The sequence below is a fragment of the Gymnoscopelus braueri genome (genome assembly GCF_963280865.1).
Source record: "Gymnoscopelus braueri genome assembly, chromosome: 14".
NCBI lineage: Eukaryota > Metazoa > Chordata > Actinopteri > Myctophiformes > Myctophidae > Gymnoscopelus > Gymnoscopelus braueri.
In genome coordinates this window covers 19,478,749-19,492,655 of record NC_137619.1, presented here as the reverse complement: position 1 = coordinate 19,492,655, position 13,907 = coordinate 19,478,749, and the positions used below count along the sequence as shown (strand labels likewise).

Below are 13,907 nucleotides of genomic sequence, written 5' to 3'. Positions count from 1 at the left end.
GCAATACTGGGGGCCAAACAGTGAGTGCAACACGTCATAGCGACGGCATGTTGCTGATCGGCCTCATATTTCTCCTGTGGTCAATAGGGCAGCTCTTCTGTACCACTGTACTAAGTTTAGGACAAATCAACATGGCCGTCAGGACCTAACCGGAAATTAGATTTCTAGGGCCGCCCCCATTTTGTTTTCATGGGGCAATAATTGAGGGTTAGCCTCTGCTTATGTCTACTGATATGCAAGCAAGGTTTTGCGGTGTTAGGTGAAAGCATGCAAGTTATTCCTATTTTTGGGAAAAGCCAAGCCCTTTACAATGAGGGCACAAGAGATGCACAAGCCCAATTATTTTCTGTGTGGAAGTTGCTGCGTTCAAAGCACAGACCATTAATCCCACTGGACTTTGAAGCTCACACACAGACACTCCCAGTTCCTGTTGGCCCATGATGACTTGTGTTGGTTGGTGTCCCATGACATTTGGTCTGGAATGTGTGGGGTGTGTCACGTTGGCTGACAAACGGAGCGTGGGTAGCCAGGATATGGACACAGTCTGTCCACGTTACATAACAGGAACCAGGTACTGGTGCGCTTCACCTTGCTACAGGGTTGTCTGAAGATCTCATTCAGGGTGACTTAACCCATTAAGACCTGAGGCCAGTTCTACCCATATCTACTCAAATCAGTGGTTTTCAGACGTTTTCGTAATTCAAAATTATTCAACATTTTTAAAAAACTTTCAAGATTTTTCAAAAATGTTCAAAGCAGCAGATGTACAAACCATCCCCTACTACAAACACACAGAATGCATGCGTACCAAGCTGGATGGATGGATGTGCGCTACCAAACTAAATGTCATATGACCCACATGCATTACAAACTGTGGTACTGGATGCATTCAAGCTATGCAGAACGATGCAGAATGCATTATGCCTGGCTAAATAAACGGTGTGAGAGAGGATGTGTTACACCCATCAGAATAAATATAACCCATGCCATCTGGAGTTGTTCATCCAAAGTAACTAGAATGCTCATTGTACAATACATCCTTAGCAGTCGTGAGCCCAATGGGAATAAGACGCCCCAACCCTGGGGTCAGTGCAGTGTTCTACCCATTTTATACAAAACCCCTCAAACCAGCCATGTTATAGTCACGCTCTACCCATTGAATTACAGGAAGTACATAATACTATTACTGTCAGTGATATGTTCTATCCATTCAGCTACATGGGACTAGACTGTTACTAGGCTACAAAAATGCTACCAAACTACACACACAGTATCAGTAAGTCAGCTGTTCATACTGAGGCATTGAAGGTATTGATTAAATTAATTAAACAGGAAATGAGACACTACTCGTAATTATTCATGACATTTCTTAATCAGTGCAACATGGCAGTCTCATGCTAAGTTTTTCAATAGTATTATTTGTTTAATTAAAGTACTCTCTGAATTGAACTCATCCCTGTGTGTGTGTGTGTGTGTGTGTGTGTGTGTGTGTGTGTGTGTGTGTGTGTGTGTGTGTGTGTGTGTGTGTGTGTGTGTGTGTACCATTAAGCACTTGAGAAAGAAGCTAATCCTGACAACATGCAGTAGACTTCTCAAAGTGAATGGGAGAAGAGTGGGTGTGCTCAGCATCTTTCGCAACTTCAAAGTGTAGTTGATTCTTTACAGATCATACAGTATCTGGGCCAGAAAATCCTCGAGCCATGGAGCACAAAGAGCTACGTAGGAAGGTTGTTTTGGGAGGAAAGCAACTCCAGTTCTTAATACATTCAACAAACCTTTTAGTGTGTCCACCCTAACCAGGAAAATTAGGACTGGTATGAGGAACAGCATAGATGTAGAGATATAGAGAGGATTCCTGGTGCATTGCAAATTCCTGAGTGTAAAAAAGGACACAGGGGTTGTACTGTAAATGATACAAATTGCCTCTGGTACCTCACAGTGGAATATTTATGTTGTTGACATGGACATTATCAGTCATGTTCACAAACATTTTTAATGTTTTGTCCAATTTTGACTTTTCCCATACTGACATCAGTGTGATAGGTCTAAAATGCTCTTTTTGTGATGGCATTTTAATGTGGCCTGTGGCAGTTGTTAACCATGCCGGCAACAAACTGATCACTTGAAAATGGAAGATTGGGCATTAGGGAAAAGCATTTCTATGTCTTCCATTTCTAGGAAAAGGGTGTAGTGTTAGAGCATGCAGCATTTGTTAGCATGTTTTTCATTTGCTCTGGAATGTTCAGAGAGCTGCTAGTTAGCAACATTCTAAGAACTCCACTAAAGCCCCAAGCATTCCACTGGCTAACAATTAGCAGCCCCCACACTGTACATCCTTCCACACATGTAGTGCGCACACACACACACACACACACACACACACACACAGTCCTGTCTCTCAAACTCACAAACCTCCATGAATGGATATATGGACTTTAGTTTGCAAATACACAAATGTCTCCTTGGGACAAACAGCCTTGTTTAGTGTTCCTTGTGTATTCTAGGAAATGTAGCTTATCTTGCAGATAACTGGGGAGGTATTTGGATAGACAAAAAAGGCCTCCAACCATTGCAACATGAAGGCATAAAGGCAAACACAAGCAAAAAAATGTGTAAAGTATTCAAATATGTAGTCGACACAGACCAGTGGTCACACTCACACAGAAGACAGAACATTACTTTCTCTCTCACACACATGGCTCCCATTGCCATATCTAAAGCCTAAAAACCTCTAACAGCTTTTTCTGATAATCTGAGATAAGAGGACCAGTCGCCATCCTGTCCTGAAAGTGCTGAACTCAGAAAATTGTCAACACCAAGCTGGCTACAGACGGGTTCACCGGCTTTGCCAGTGTACTGTATGAATGGTACAAAGTCAGACAGACAGGCAACACAGATACACACCACAGACCATGACCAATCTTAATTTTTACTACGTGGCGCTGAAGGGGCGAGGGGTCTAGACAGGGGTAGGCCTACAGTATATTTATCTGTATGTCCCGACAAAAGTAGACCAATCACAGCACAGCTTACACTGCCACAGTAAAGAACACCTTCCAATAGACACTTCTACGCCAATCACAGCTCAGCAACTCAGCGACTGTAGCTAAGACAATTACAGCTCAGCAACATTAGTACTAAGCTGGCGCTGCAACGCCAATCACATCTCAGCGATGATGCTGCTACACCAATCATCAGCAACATTAGCAGACATTTAAGTAAATGGTCTAAACACAGTAGTAATGAAAAAACTATAAGTTTCGAAACATAATGTAACATGACCACAGACTCATTTGAAATGACCTCAAATCCCCATTTATTTTATTGCATAACACATTTTGAGTACAAAGTTAAGTACAAACATTTTACATACAGTACTGTCTAGTTGAACAATGTTTCTGCAATGCTATCAGACACCACTATTCACTTACGTGGAGCTAAACTAGGAGGACTAATGAGGAGTCGGTGACATCATAGAAGTATGCAATTTTATGATTCTGACTCTGGTTGTTGTTTTCTTGGTCTTATGTTTTCAGGTCATTAAAAAAAATTAAAATAAACATTCCACTGCTAAGGAACAGTTGTTATGCCATCAACCTGTCTTTGCTTTGTGGTGACAGAACTGTTTGCCAGTCCACTGAGCAGCAGTGACTATAAAGTATTTTATTTAGTTTATAATAACTCTGTTTGAAGAGGGTCAGAATGCATGAAGCCTCTGAAGATATTACTGTAGGTCTATCTGAGGATATGATCACTAGGCAAATCGCATGATCATATTACCTCCCAGTAAGGGCAGGGCAGGAAGTGGACTTTATTTTAGTCTTCCTCCTACAGCGTCTCATGGGGTGCAACCTTCCAAAGTTACTTTCAAGCTTTTACCAGACAAATTGATTTTTGTCCCAAAATACAGCAAGGATATCCAAATGATGGTCAGTTCTAAATAGGCTTTGTGGTACCAAACACAACTTACATTTGTCAACCTTTAGAGTTCATTTCACTGGTGGTACAACAACATACTAAACTTGTAGGACAATGGTTTACAACCCTGGTCATCAGGGACCCCTGGTACAGCTGGTTTTCAATCCTACCAGGGAGGATATAACTGCATGTAGCTTGATATTAATGTTTTAACAGTTATCTGTAAAAGCAACATTTGTTCAAAATTTTACCACACACGTCACTCACCCGATGGCAGACTCCAATGATGACAGCATCCTGTCCTTTTTCCTGAGGCCTAAACCCCCCGGTAACTGTCCAGCATGTCTCTGGGTTTAGCTCCAAACATTGCTTGTCTGTGTCACAATCAGTGTCTCTAATGTACTTTCTTTAAGATCCTTAAGAGTGTACTTTTATTCCATAGAACATCAGTTGAACGGCTGTCTGTTTTGATGTTGTCTCTCGACTCTCGCTCCTTTTAAATCCTGCTGGCTGGCTTAGCGATGACGGCCCAAACCAAGCCGAGCATTACCAGACCACGGTTAACCCCAGCTGGGGTGAACAGACCTCACAGAGTCAGGGCATTAGGCCACAGGAGTTGATCACAGGACCAGAGTGGTCATGTCTTGTGTCAAATGCTGATATCATAAGAATCAGGGAGATAAAGATTTGGTAAAGTTACCTTGTTTAATGCAGTTTTACAAAGTCTCTTTAAAAATATTGAGAAAATAAGTGGCTCTTATCTTGTGGCAACAAAAGGAAACTCAGTTTAAGAATTTCTGGTCAGGACCACAGGGATGCAACATTTTACCACTAGTATGTGACCCCAGTTGGGACAACATGGTGTGAGGTCTGCCTCAAAATGACTGCCGAGCAATTCTTTGGCCCTTTTCTGATCGTAGTTAATATCAGTTGACCAAACACGGCCAGATTCTGATAGATATCAATAAATTGCGCTAGGATTATAGAATACAGAAGAGCTGTGCTCAGCAGAGCACGCAGGGAAAGGCCTACTGATACCACATAACTGGTACATTTTGTAGGTATATAATTCTATACCTTAGATTCTATAAACTGCATCTTTGAAGTATTAGTGACTAGATTCCCATGTCCACGAGACACCTCACTTTGGGCCGTCTTACATTTTACCTTCAGCCACTGTGTGAAAATCCATTAGAGGCAGTCTGTAACTTTTGATAAAGGTTTACACTGTCAGTGAACTTGCATGACCACTTAATGATGAAATGAAGTCAGTGCAGTACAGGGAGGTTGGTGGTGGAGCCAAGAGCTTTAGTATGCATACTGAGGGTAACCTACGCCCGTCTGTGATCCAGATGTGGTGCCCAGCATCACTGGACCCAGTCTCAGGAGGCCTCTGAGGGGAATGCCCAGTTGGCTGCAACTCAACAGCAGGTCACCCAGGGAATGGCCACCTGGAGAGAAAGGGGGGTGGGTGGAAAGAGAGAGAAAGCGAGGGGGAGGGACGTAAAAGTGACAATGAAGGTAGGAAAAAGAGAAGGAAGTGAGGGACAGAGGTAGAGAAATTGGAGAAGCAAGGACAGGAGATGGAGAAATGTGAGAATGGCACACAACCGCTGACACAGTGAAAATATAAGGGAATACTAAAACTACGTGAATAATAATGCAAATTGTGTGTGCATTTGTGTGAGAACACTGCATTGACTGATTTTGTTGTGTACTGTATACATACAAGTTGTTTGTATACGAAAATGCATGTTTGTCTGTACAGTATGTGAAGGCATGTGTTTGTGTGTATTTTACAGCTGACTGTATACATGTCTTGTTCTCCAGCTGTGGTGTGTGCGTGTGCGTGTGTGTGTTTCCATGCATGCATTTGTCTCACCCGCCAGCTGAGAGTGTGTGTTCCTGAGGCAGGGGACAGAGTGGTAAACCAGGAAGCAGGCCAGCATGGTGGACTGGGTGTCTTCAGTGAAGTCCTCACCCTTCATGTAAGACGTAAGCACCGAGCTGTTATCTAGAGGGCACACGTCACACACATTAATGTCTAAAAACCACACCAATTACTGTTAAAAAAAAAAACAGGACAAACACAGGGCTCATGTGAAAGAGAGGGGGGGATTAGATTAGAGAAAGAGCTGGCTGTAGTTGGATACGCTTAGCTCTAGGAAGACACTGTTACTTTATGCAGTACACACACACACACACACAGCTCCACAGGGTCACAGTGGTCCTTAATACCCTCAGCCAAGCTGCTGCTGAAGGCCTCGAGATAAGCACAAGATATGCATACAGCTGGAGGAAATGATTGAACAACTAGAAAAGTGTGCTCCTTGGGGTGCAGAGCCCTGCCGGGCCTGTTTGCCTACACAGGGCTGTGCCAGTAGTGGGGTAGCCTCGATCTCCAGGCTTTTATTTTCCTTCGCGTTTTGCTCAAAAAGAAAGCCTGGACCAAGCTGTTGACATTCCTGGCATAGGAAGCAGGAGTCAACCTTTAATTTCCCCAACCAACCAGAGTGCAGTGGGCATCGCTCCAAATGTTGTGACGTATGGGCTCTGGGCTGCACATTGGGGGGGGAGGAGGAGGGGCGCGGAGCGGGGCGGGGGCGGGCGCACAGATCGGTGAACCAATAGGAGCCCACAGATGTTTTCTCCGGAGATTTTGAATCCGCTCCTCTAGACCAGATATCAGACGCTCTGGGGCAGGCTAGTAATGGGGTGCACGAGGAAGGTGAGGGGGTAAATATAATTTGTACGATAGACGATGCAACGGTTTGTGGCGCCACCTTTGGGGGCTCACAGACAGACAGAAACACAGATGAACGAACAGACTGACAGGGTGAAAACATAATCCACCCCGGTCGTTCCGGCCTGGCGAAGATGATAAATAAAATAACAAAAATAAAGAATGTTTTAAAATATATATAAATGAATAGAATATAATTAGTAACAGACCAGACTACTGCTGCAGTTTGGTTTAACTCTGAGTTCTGGTCCGTTTCTAACAGGCCATGTGAATACGAAAGTAATGGAATGTTATCACGGTTTGTTTGTTTGAAGTGCTGCTTCGCCCAAAATACCGCACCCGTTTCCCACGCCTCAGACCGTGGGAGTGTATGTGTGCACACCCGTGTGCATGTGTGCGCACGCGCTCATGCATGAGAGAGAGAGGAGAAAGCAGACATGCACATGAATGGAAGACAAAATGATAAGAGGAAGAGATGAGACAGAAAGAGACATATCAAACACAGAGATATTTGCAGAGGGAGGGAGCCAACAGTGAGGGAACAGTTACATTACGTCAGTGTAACAAGACACACACACAGGGACAAGTATTGACACATCTCAGCTGTGGAACATGCCGCCAAGTCACTTCTCGTCAGTCTTTCAGGTTACAGACTTACAGCTCATAGGTTGGTTGCACTGTATAAATCAGTGATTCTCAAACATTGAATACATTTTCTCAAACATTTAACATTCATAAGTATTTTTCCACGGACCTCCATCTGAAACAATTTTGAGCCAGGGACCCCCATAAGAGATTTGGCAATATGTTAATATAATATCAAATCTATAACGCTTGATGCACATTGTAGATTGGCCATTTAGCCAAAAAAAAAAGAAATTTGGGGCATAAGTGTTTGAACACATCCTCATTTTGCTGGGGACCCCCTGGAACCCCCTTTGAGAGCCAGTGGTATAGATGGAAGCAATCAGAGTGCATATTACATTACAGGGCCATCTTTTCCCCTCCCCCATTTGCTTCTTCCTCACCAGCGATCCAGGTGTCCAGTGTGACGTCAGCCGTGTTCTTCATTACCGGTAGGAACTCGGAGCAGAGCAGGGCACCTCGGCCGCGGCCCCCGTGTCCGTTCTGCTGCTGGGTCCTCAGCACCCTGCTCTCACACAACTCCAACACCAGCCGCATCTGCCACAGGGGGAATGTCTCAGACAGGTCGCCCTCACGCAGAGAATGGACCACCTGGTAGAGACAGAGAGAGGGATATACACTGAATCACGGTAACAATCACGCAATGTTACACAACTAGGGGTGAAATTATTAATCCGTTACTGGATTAATCGAGCAAGAAAATGTATCAATTGCAATTTTGGTAAAATCGATAATCTGGATAATTGGTGTCAAGGTCAAGTGTACGGTTATGTTTATATACAACAAAACAAGTTTGTACTAAAGTACTTTCTACGGCCAGAATAGAAACGCTAACGGTACACGTGGCAAACACACACGTAATGTGTTCATAAGGGGGCTCAGCTGATCCGTTTCTGGAAGCCTATGATATATAAAATATCTAATGTGTTATTTTAAATCATGAAATGGAAATGCTTGACTTTGTTCCACATTATAAAACAAAGTTAGATTTTTCCAATGCTGGGTCAACATTAAGCCAGCAATCTCAATATGACCATTTAAATTGGGTTCATATCTTGCCATGGATTAAATTGTTATCCTTATGCACTTTCACAGTGAGAGGCACATTTAGCTTGTGCATTTGCACAAGCAAAATGTTTTTCAATTCACTGTATACTTAAGGTGAATTGACAATAAAGGATAAAATCAAAATATGTATCTTAATGATTACTAGCATACCTGGTCAATGGCAATGTATGTAGGCAACATGTCAGGGTTTTCCTGAGTCACACACTCATACAGCATGGCTGAGAAAAGGGCCAGTCTTTCTTCACTCTGTACACATACATACATATATGAGAGAGAGAGAGAGAGAGAGATAGACAGAGTCATAAATACACAGTGACAGCGATAGGAAGTCAGACTGACTGTCTGGTCAGTCTGGTTGACTGGACATGCTGGAGCCTCCACTTGAGAAACAACAGAAAGAGCCATTACATCACAAGACCATGTTAATGTAAACATTGTTCTTCATTCATGTAACGGTGGGACAAAGACAGCAGGGCCTGGGTGTGTTAACGGACGTTGAATGAGACAGCCTAGTAGAGGGACAATATGATGGAGACAGAAAGGGAAAGTCATTCTTAATCTATACTCTGTCGTATGATGGTGTTGGCATGACGAAAATAGCTGATACAAATTCACAAAGTGCTGCATTGCAACACGTTCTGAGCTTCAGGATCAGTTATTTTAGGCACGTAACAGCACCATGTGACTGTAAATCAGGTGTCGGAGAAGGCAGATAGACACAGAAGCAGAGTGTTGGACAGAGATGGACACATGCACAAATTAAAATGTGAATTTACAGTATTTCACACACAATTTTAATCCAGACACAGACAAGACTCGTGCTTGACCACCAACAAACACTACATTATCCTGTTTATAATTATAGCACAAAGATAAGGAGATAAGTCACAGAGAGAGAAATGTGAAATAGAGCCAGAAAGATGAAGCTTGAGATAAAAATTAAAATAGACTGCAAGAGAAATTCTCCTGCTTCAATTCAATTACATGACTTTATGGTAGAAAATTGTGAAATTTCTTCCATTTAACGGTGTAGGCTGAAACTAATGGCACTGCTCGATCCAAATAATCAATCCAGAGAACCTCTAGTAAGCGTTGTGAGTGGGTAGTATGATGTAAGTCCTATAATTCACGTAATTTTGCATCATTTGTGTGCAAGCCCGTTTTCCGCGGCAGACACCCGTCATTCCATAATGTTTCTTTGCATGTAATTGGAGAACCACTGATATGACCGACATTGCATTCCCATAGGGTGTCAGAACCCACTCGCCGAATATGAAGGCGATTGGTTGGGTGGTTCCTGAGATACGCATTCACATACTGTACATACACAGATTTGTGGAATTTATACTGTCGATAGATACGTAACAAGTCAGGAAGGGCATCTATACCATTTGCATTAAAACAGAGGGCCTGATTTCAAATAAATATCTGTTTGGTCTTGATACGATACTTAACCCATGACATACATACTCATGTACTGTGTATATACACAACGCATGACTTCTCAAATATATATATATATTTATATATGTGTATATATGTTTGTTTGTTTTTTTCTGACGATCTAGGGAGAAGGTACTATGTGTGAGATGATATAAATGAAACTGGTTAGGCACGGTGGCGCAGTCGGTAGCGCTGTCGCCTCACAGCTAGAAGGTCCTGGTTTCGATGTGAGGGACGCTGTGGGCGCTGGGGGCGTGTCTTCTCCTCCGCGTCATCAGCGCCCATACCCTAGGTGGGGTTGGCGATAGGGCCTACTCTGTGTGGAGTTTGCATGTTCTCCCCGTGTCTCCTAGGGTAGTTAATACCCTCACAAAAACATGTAGTAATCCTGGTCGCTATACCGCCTCCCCCATGACAGCCGGGGCGCCTGATGGAGGGGAAGGGAACTGGTTGGAATAACGTGTTCCTTCCACGCGCTACGTCCAACCAGGGAAACTCCCCCCTGTCAGGTGACAAGAAGGTCAGTTGGCTCTCATGCATTGAAGGAAGCATGAGCTCGGCCCTGGCCTCCCTACTGTGGGGGACTGGTGTAGTGCTGGAGTAGGGCTGGTGTAGCGCCCAGGATCACTTAGGAAATTGGCACCGGGTGAAAAAAATGGGTTACAAAAATCGCGGGATAAAAAATTTAAGTAAAAAAAATAAAATAAATGAAACTGGTTGTTGTAAGAATTGAACGAGCAAAAACCTTTTGAACAAAAAATATACAGTTTTCATGTACTATCGTTTATTAACATTGAACAGCACTTGTGCCTTCCTTCTATTCTATTTTATTATTATATAAGATGATGTTTGGCAGCATATGTGATGTCTATTGTTTGTCTTTTGTTTTATGCGTTTTGTTCTTGAAAACGTAATAAAATTTAAGTGAACAAAAAAAAGGGCCTGGGTAGCCAGCAATGTGCAAATAAGTGAGGTTCTAAAGTTCGATTTGAGATAGACTCATTGTATTTAATAATAATACAAATGCTAGGGCTGTACTGTACGTTTTGTGTGGTAAACTCACATGTTTCATTCCCTCAGAGGCTTTGCAGAAGAACTCCGCGAAGGACACCAGGGCCGGCTCAGAGGTGAATGTAGAGATGGCCTCGGGCTGTAGACACACGCACACGCACGCACACCCACCCACAGGAGTTAGTGATGGAGAGGTATACAGTCTGCACTGTGTGGCAGAACGTAGAACACATGAGATCAAAGACACAGCTGAGTGTGACGCCTACAGCCACAACCTGCCAAGACTAGACAATACAGTACCAACCAACCAGGGAGCAATTCAATTTAATTCCTGTTTGCATCCTGGTGCCCCCTGGTGCAAGGCAATTAACATCCCCCCAGTGCAATCCCCCCAAAACACATACACAGTCAAATCTGGAGTGTTCATTTGACTAGAGTGTATAAATCAACCTGCAAGGCAACACTGGATGGTTGTGAGGTAAAGTCACGAAGGGAGACTTGTAGAATGTCAACCACCTTAGTTTCTAATGCAAAAGATTGCCTAGCAAGCATTATATTTGTGATCAGAATTAACTTAGTCACAGGCTACAATAAAGTTGTGATGATGCATTACAAATGTTGCTTATTGTGGTAGCCCCACATCCTCCATGAATAAACCATTTGCAATGGAATATTATCAGACACAAATGTAGAACACAATGGCACCTATTTTCTCATCAAGATAGAGAGTAGAAGTATACATAGCTGACAAGTAACCAATCGAACACCAGCACTTTATTGAGGGCACAAAATGAACGTGTTCACCTCTGTGATAACATGTGTGTTTGGGTCAGCATGACGCTGATGATTATAGCTGAAAGGATAAAAAATAAATCACTCAGTGAAGACGATTCTGAAACTCACTTTTCAAACTAACTTTTTTGTCATTGTACTGTCCACGGCTTTTTGTAAGTATTCCATGAGGGACACGTACGTACAGACTGCAAAGCGGGTGAATTAACTGGGTTGTTCTGGGATCGTTGAACAGATTGGGGATTGACTGGAGTTCACAGTGGGTGGTTAACTATAATCAACCCTCTATTGTTTTCTTAAGTACACAATCTGCTGGGCAAAACACAGGCACAAGCAGGCCACATGCAGTGAGAGCGATTGCCATACAGATAATAAATGGTCAAGATTTCATCCTGCAGGCCTGATTGGACTCCTTTACGTGCCTTATGTGGCCTGCAGGCCAACAATTTGACACCCTGTCCAAATGGACGTGTGTACATAGAAGCCAAATGCAGGCCACTTGCTCTGCTGTGTACCTTGAAGGCCCTAACTTCAGAGTTGTGGCTGTTGACGTTGCAGGCCAGTAGGCTCTTCCAGCCATGAGGGTCGTCTTTGTAAGGCAGCTGACCCGCTCTCAGCTTCACATACAACACGCCATCTCTGGACAGAATGGACCTGTGAGTGAGGGGAGAGGAGAGAGGGATGTGGAGATGATAGAGGGAGACAGGACAAAGTGGGGTGAGACGGGGAAGGTAGTAGAATGGAGAGATGGAGCATGGAGGAAAGAGAATGAGAGGAAGATGTAACATAGGAGGGAAAAAATGCGGAAGGTTGAAAGTGGGAAAGGGGAGAAAGAGTAGATTAAAGTGTTAGATTAAAAGAGAGCAGGAGAAGGCGAGTGGGGGAGGAAAGGGAGAGCAAAGCAGACATACTTTCAAAAATGTGAGAGAAACATTGCAATACCAATTTTTGTCCTGGACTCGATGACATCAGAACCAAAACATTATCAACACCACAAAGTGTAAATTAAAAACAAAAAGACATATGATATGCTGATATTTACTAATTGTATTTCAAAAATTGCCTTTAAAGCGACTGAATTTGTGACATGCCCATCTATTCTGCTAAAGTGACATTAAGGTCTTACTCCAGATGCTGGGTTCCTTTGCTAAGGTCGATGGACAATTCCCAGTAACGTGGCCCCTTCACCTTGATCTGCAACAACAAACAACAAAACACTACACCATGAAATGTTACCTCAACATAAACACAGCCAAGAAAAGACGAGTGCGCACTGTATATTTTGATGCTACATTGTTCAGGTGTTAAAATATATATATTGCTATTGGCTGCTGTAATAACAGATCTTCCATGTGGGGATAATTCATGTTTTATCTCGCTTATGTTCATACAAAAGGTAACATTTTCCTGGCTTAATTCCACTCTGTGTCACTGTGTAATGTTAAAAGCACTTTGCATTTTATTTGATTTCCATTTCAGAAGAAAAGTTGTTCACATGTCATTTGATCACAATCACCAAAAGAAACATGGCCTTTTGAACAATGTTATGAAAAGAAACACTAACTTCATGATTACGAATTGATCAATATGTAATTGTGTTTCTTTTGATAACATTGATCATAATTATGTTGATATTATTCTCACAATGCTGGTGGAAGTGCTGATGCAAAAATAATCTTCTAGTTCCAGATTATCTTTGCATCAGCACTTCCACCAGCACAGTGAGAGTATAATATCAAAATAATTACAGTGAAGACCATAATTTCACATAACTTCAGTTTAGAACACAAAGAAGCATGATAGAATATCCCCCTGGGATCATTGAGGATTTATTTGATCTAATCTTAGAATTAATGTTTTATTATAATATCTAAGTACTTCACTGTAGGAATATTGGCATTGCTATGTGCACCAGAGCCTAAATGGGGACAGACGTGGAACCATAACTCAAATTACACCCAAGCACCACACCAGCATAAAATCACATAGGAAACTGACACCAGCCAATGGACCTATCCAGTGGCCAGGAAAACATCAAGTGCTTTTTCTCATCAGAATCTCAAACTGTGTTTTGGTCCAACTGTCAACGTGACCTGGACATAAAAAGGAAACTAACTAAAGCTATCACATTCTAAAAATGGGAAAGGTATAGTCACAAGACATGCTACAAATTTGACCCATTGACTTTTAGTTAACTCTCGACTATCCTGTTGCGAACACTGTTTTGTATGCTAGTAATGACCTCTGGTTTCTCCATAACTTGAGCAAAGAGAGGAAAGGAGTCAAC

At 42.6% G+C, this 13,907-nt stretch overlaps 1 protein-coding gene across 1 annotated transcript in view; it reads right to left on the bottom strand.

The window, feature by feature from the left end:
- Positions 1–3,300: 3,300 nt before the first annotated feature.
- Positions 3,301–13,907, bottom strand: part of anapc1 (anaphase promoting complex subunit 1) — a 73,607-nt gene continuing 63,000 nt past the window's right edge. Inside the window, exons 46-52 of the mRNA XM_080448620.1 lie at positions 12,747–12,814; positions 12,136–12,274; positions 10,881–10,967; positions 8,525–8,620; positions 7,690–7,897; positions 5,801–5,932; positions 3,301–5,369 (exon numbers count right to left, since the gene is read on the bottom strand). Coding sequence (XP_080304746.1) covers positions 5,227–5,369; positions 5,801–5,932; positions 7,690–7,897; positions 8,525–8,620; positions 10,881–10,967; positions 12,136–12,274; positions 12,747–12,814 — 873 coding nt within the window. The 3' untranslated portion in view covers positions 3,301–5,226. The remainder of the gene's footprint in view (positions 5,370–5,800; positions 5,933–7,689; positions 7,898–8,524; positions 8,621–10,880; positions 10,968–12,135; positions 12,275–12,746; positions 12,815–13,907) is intronic.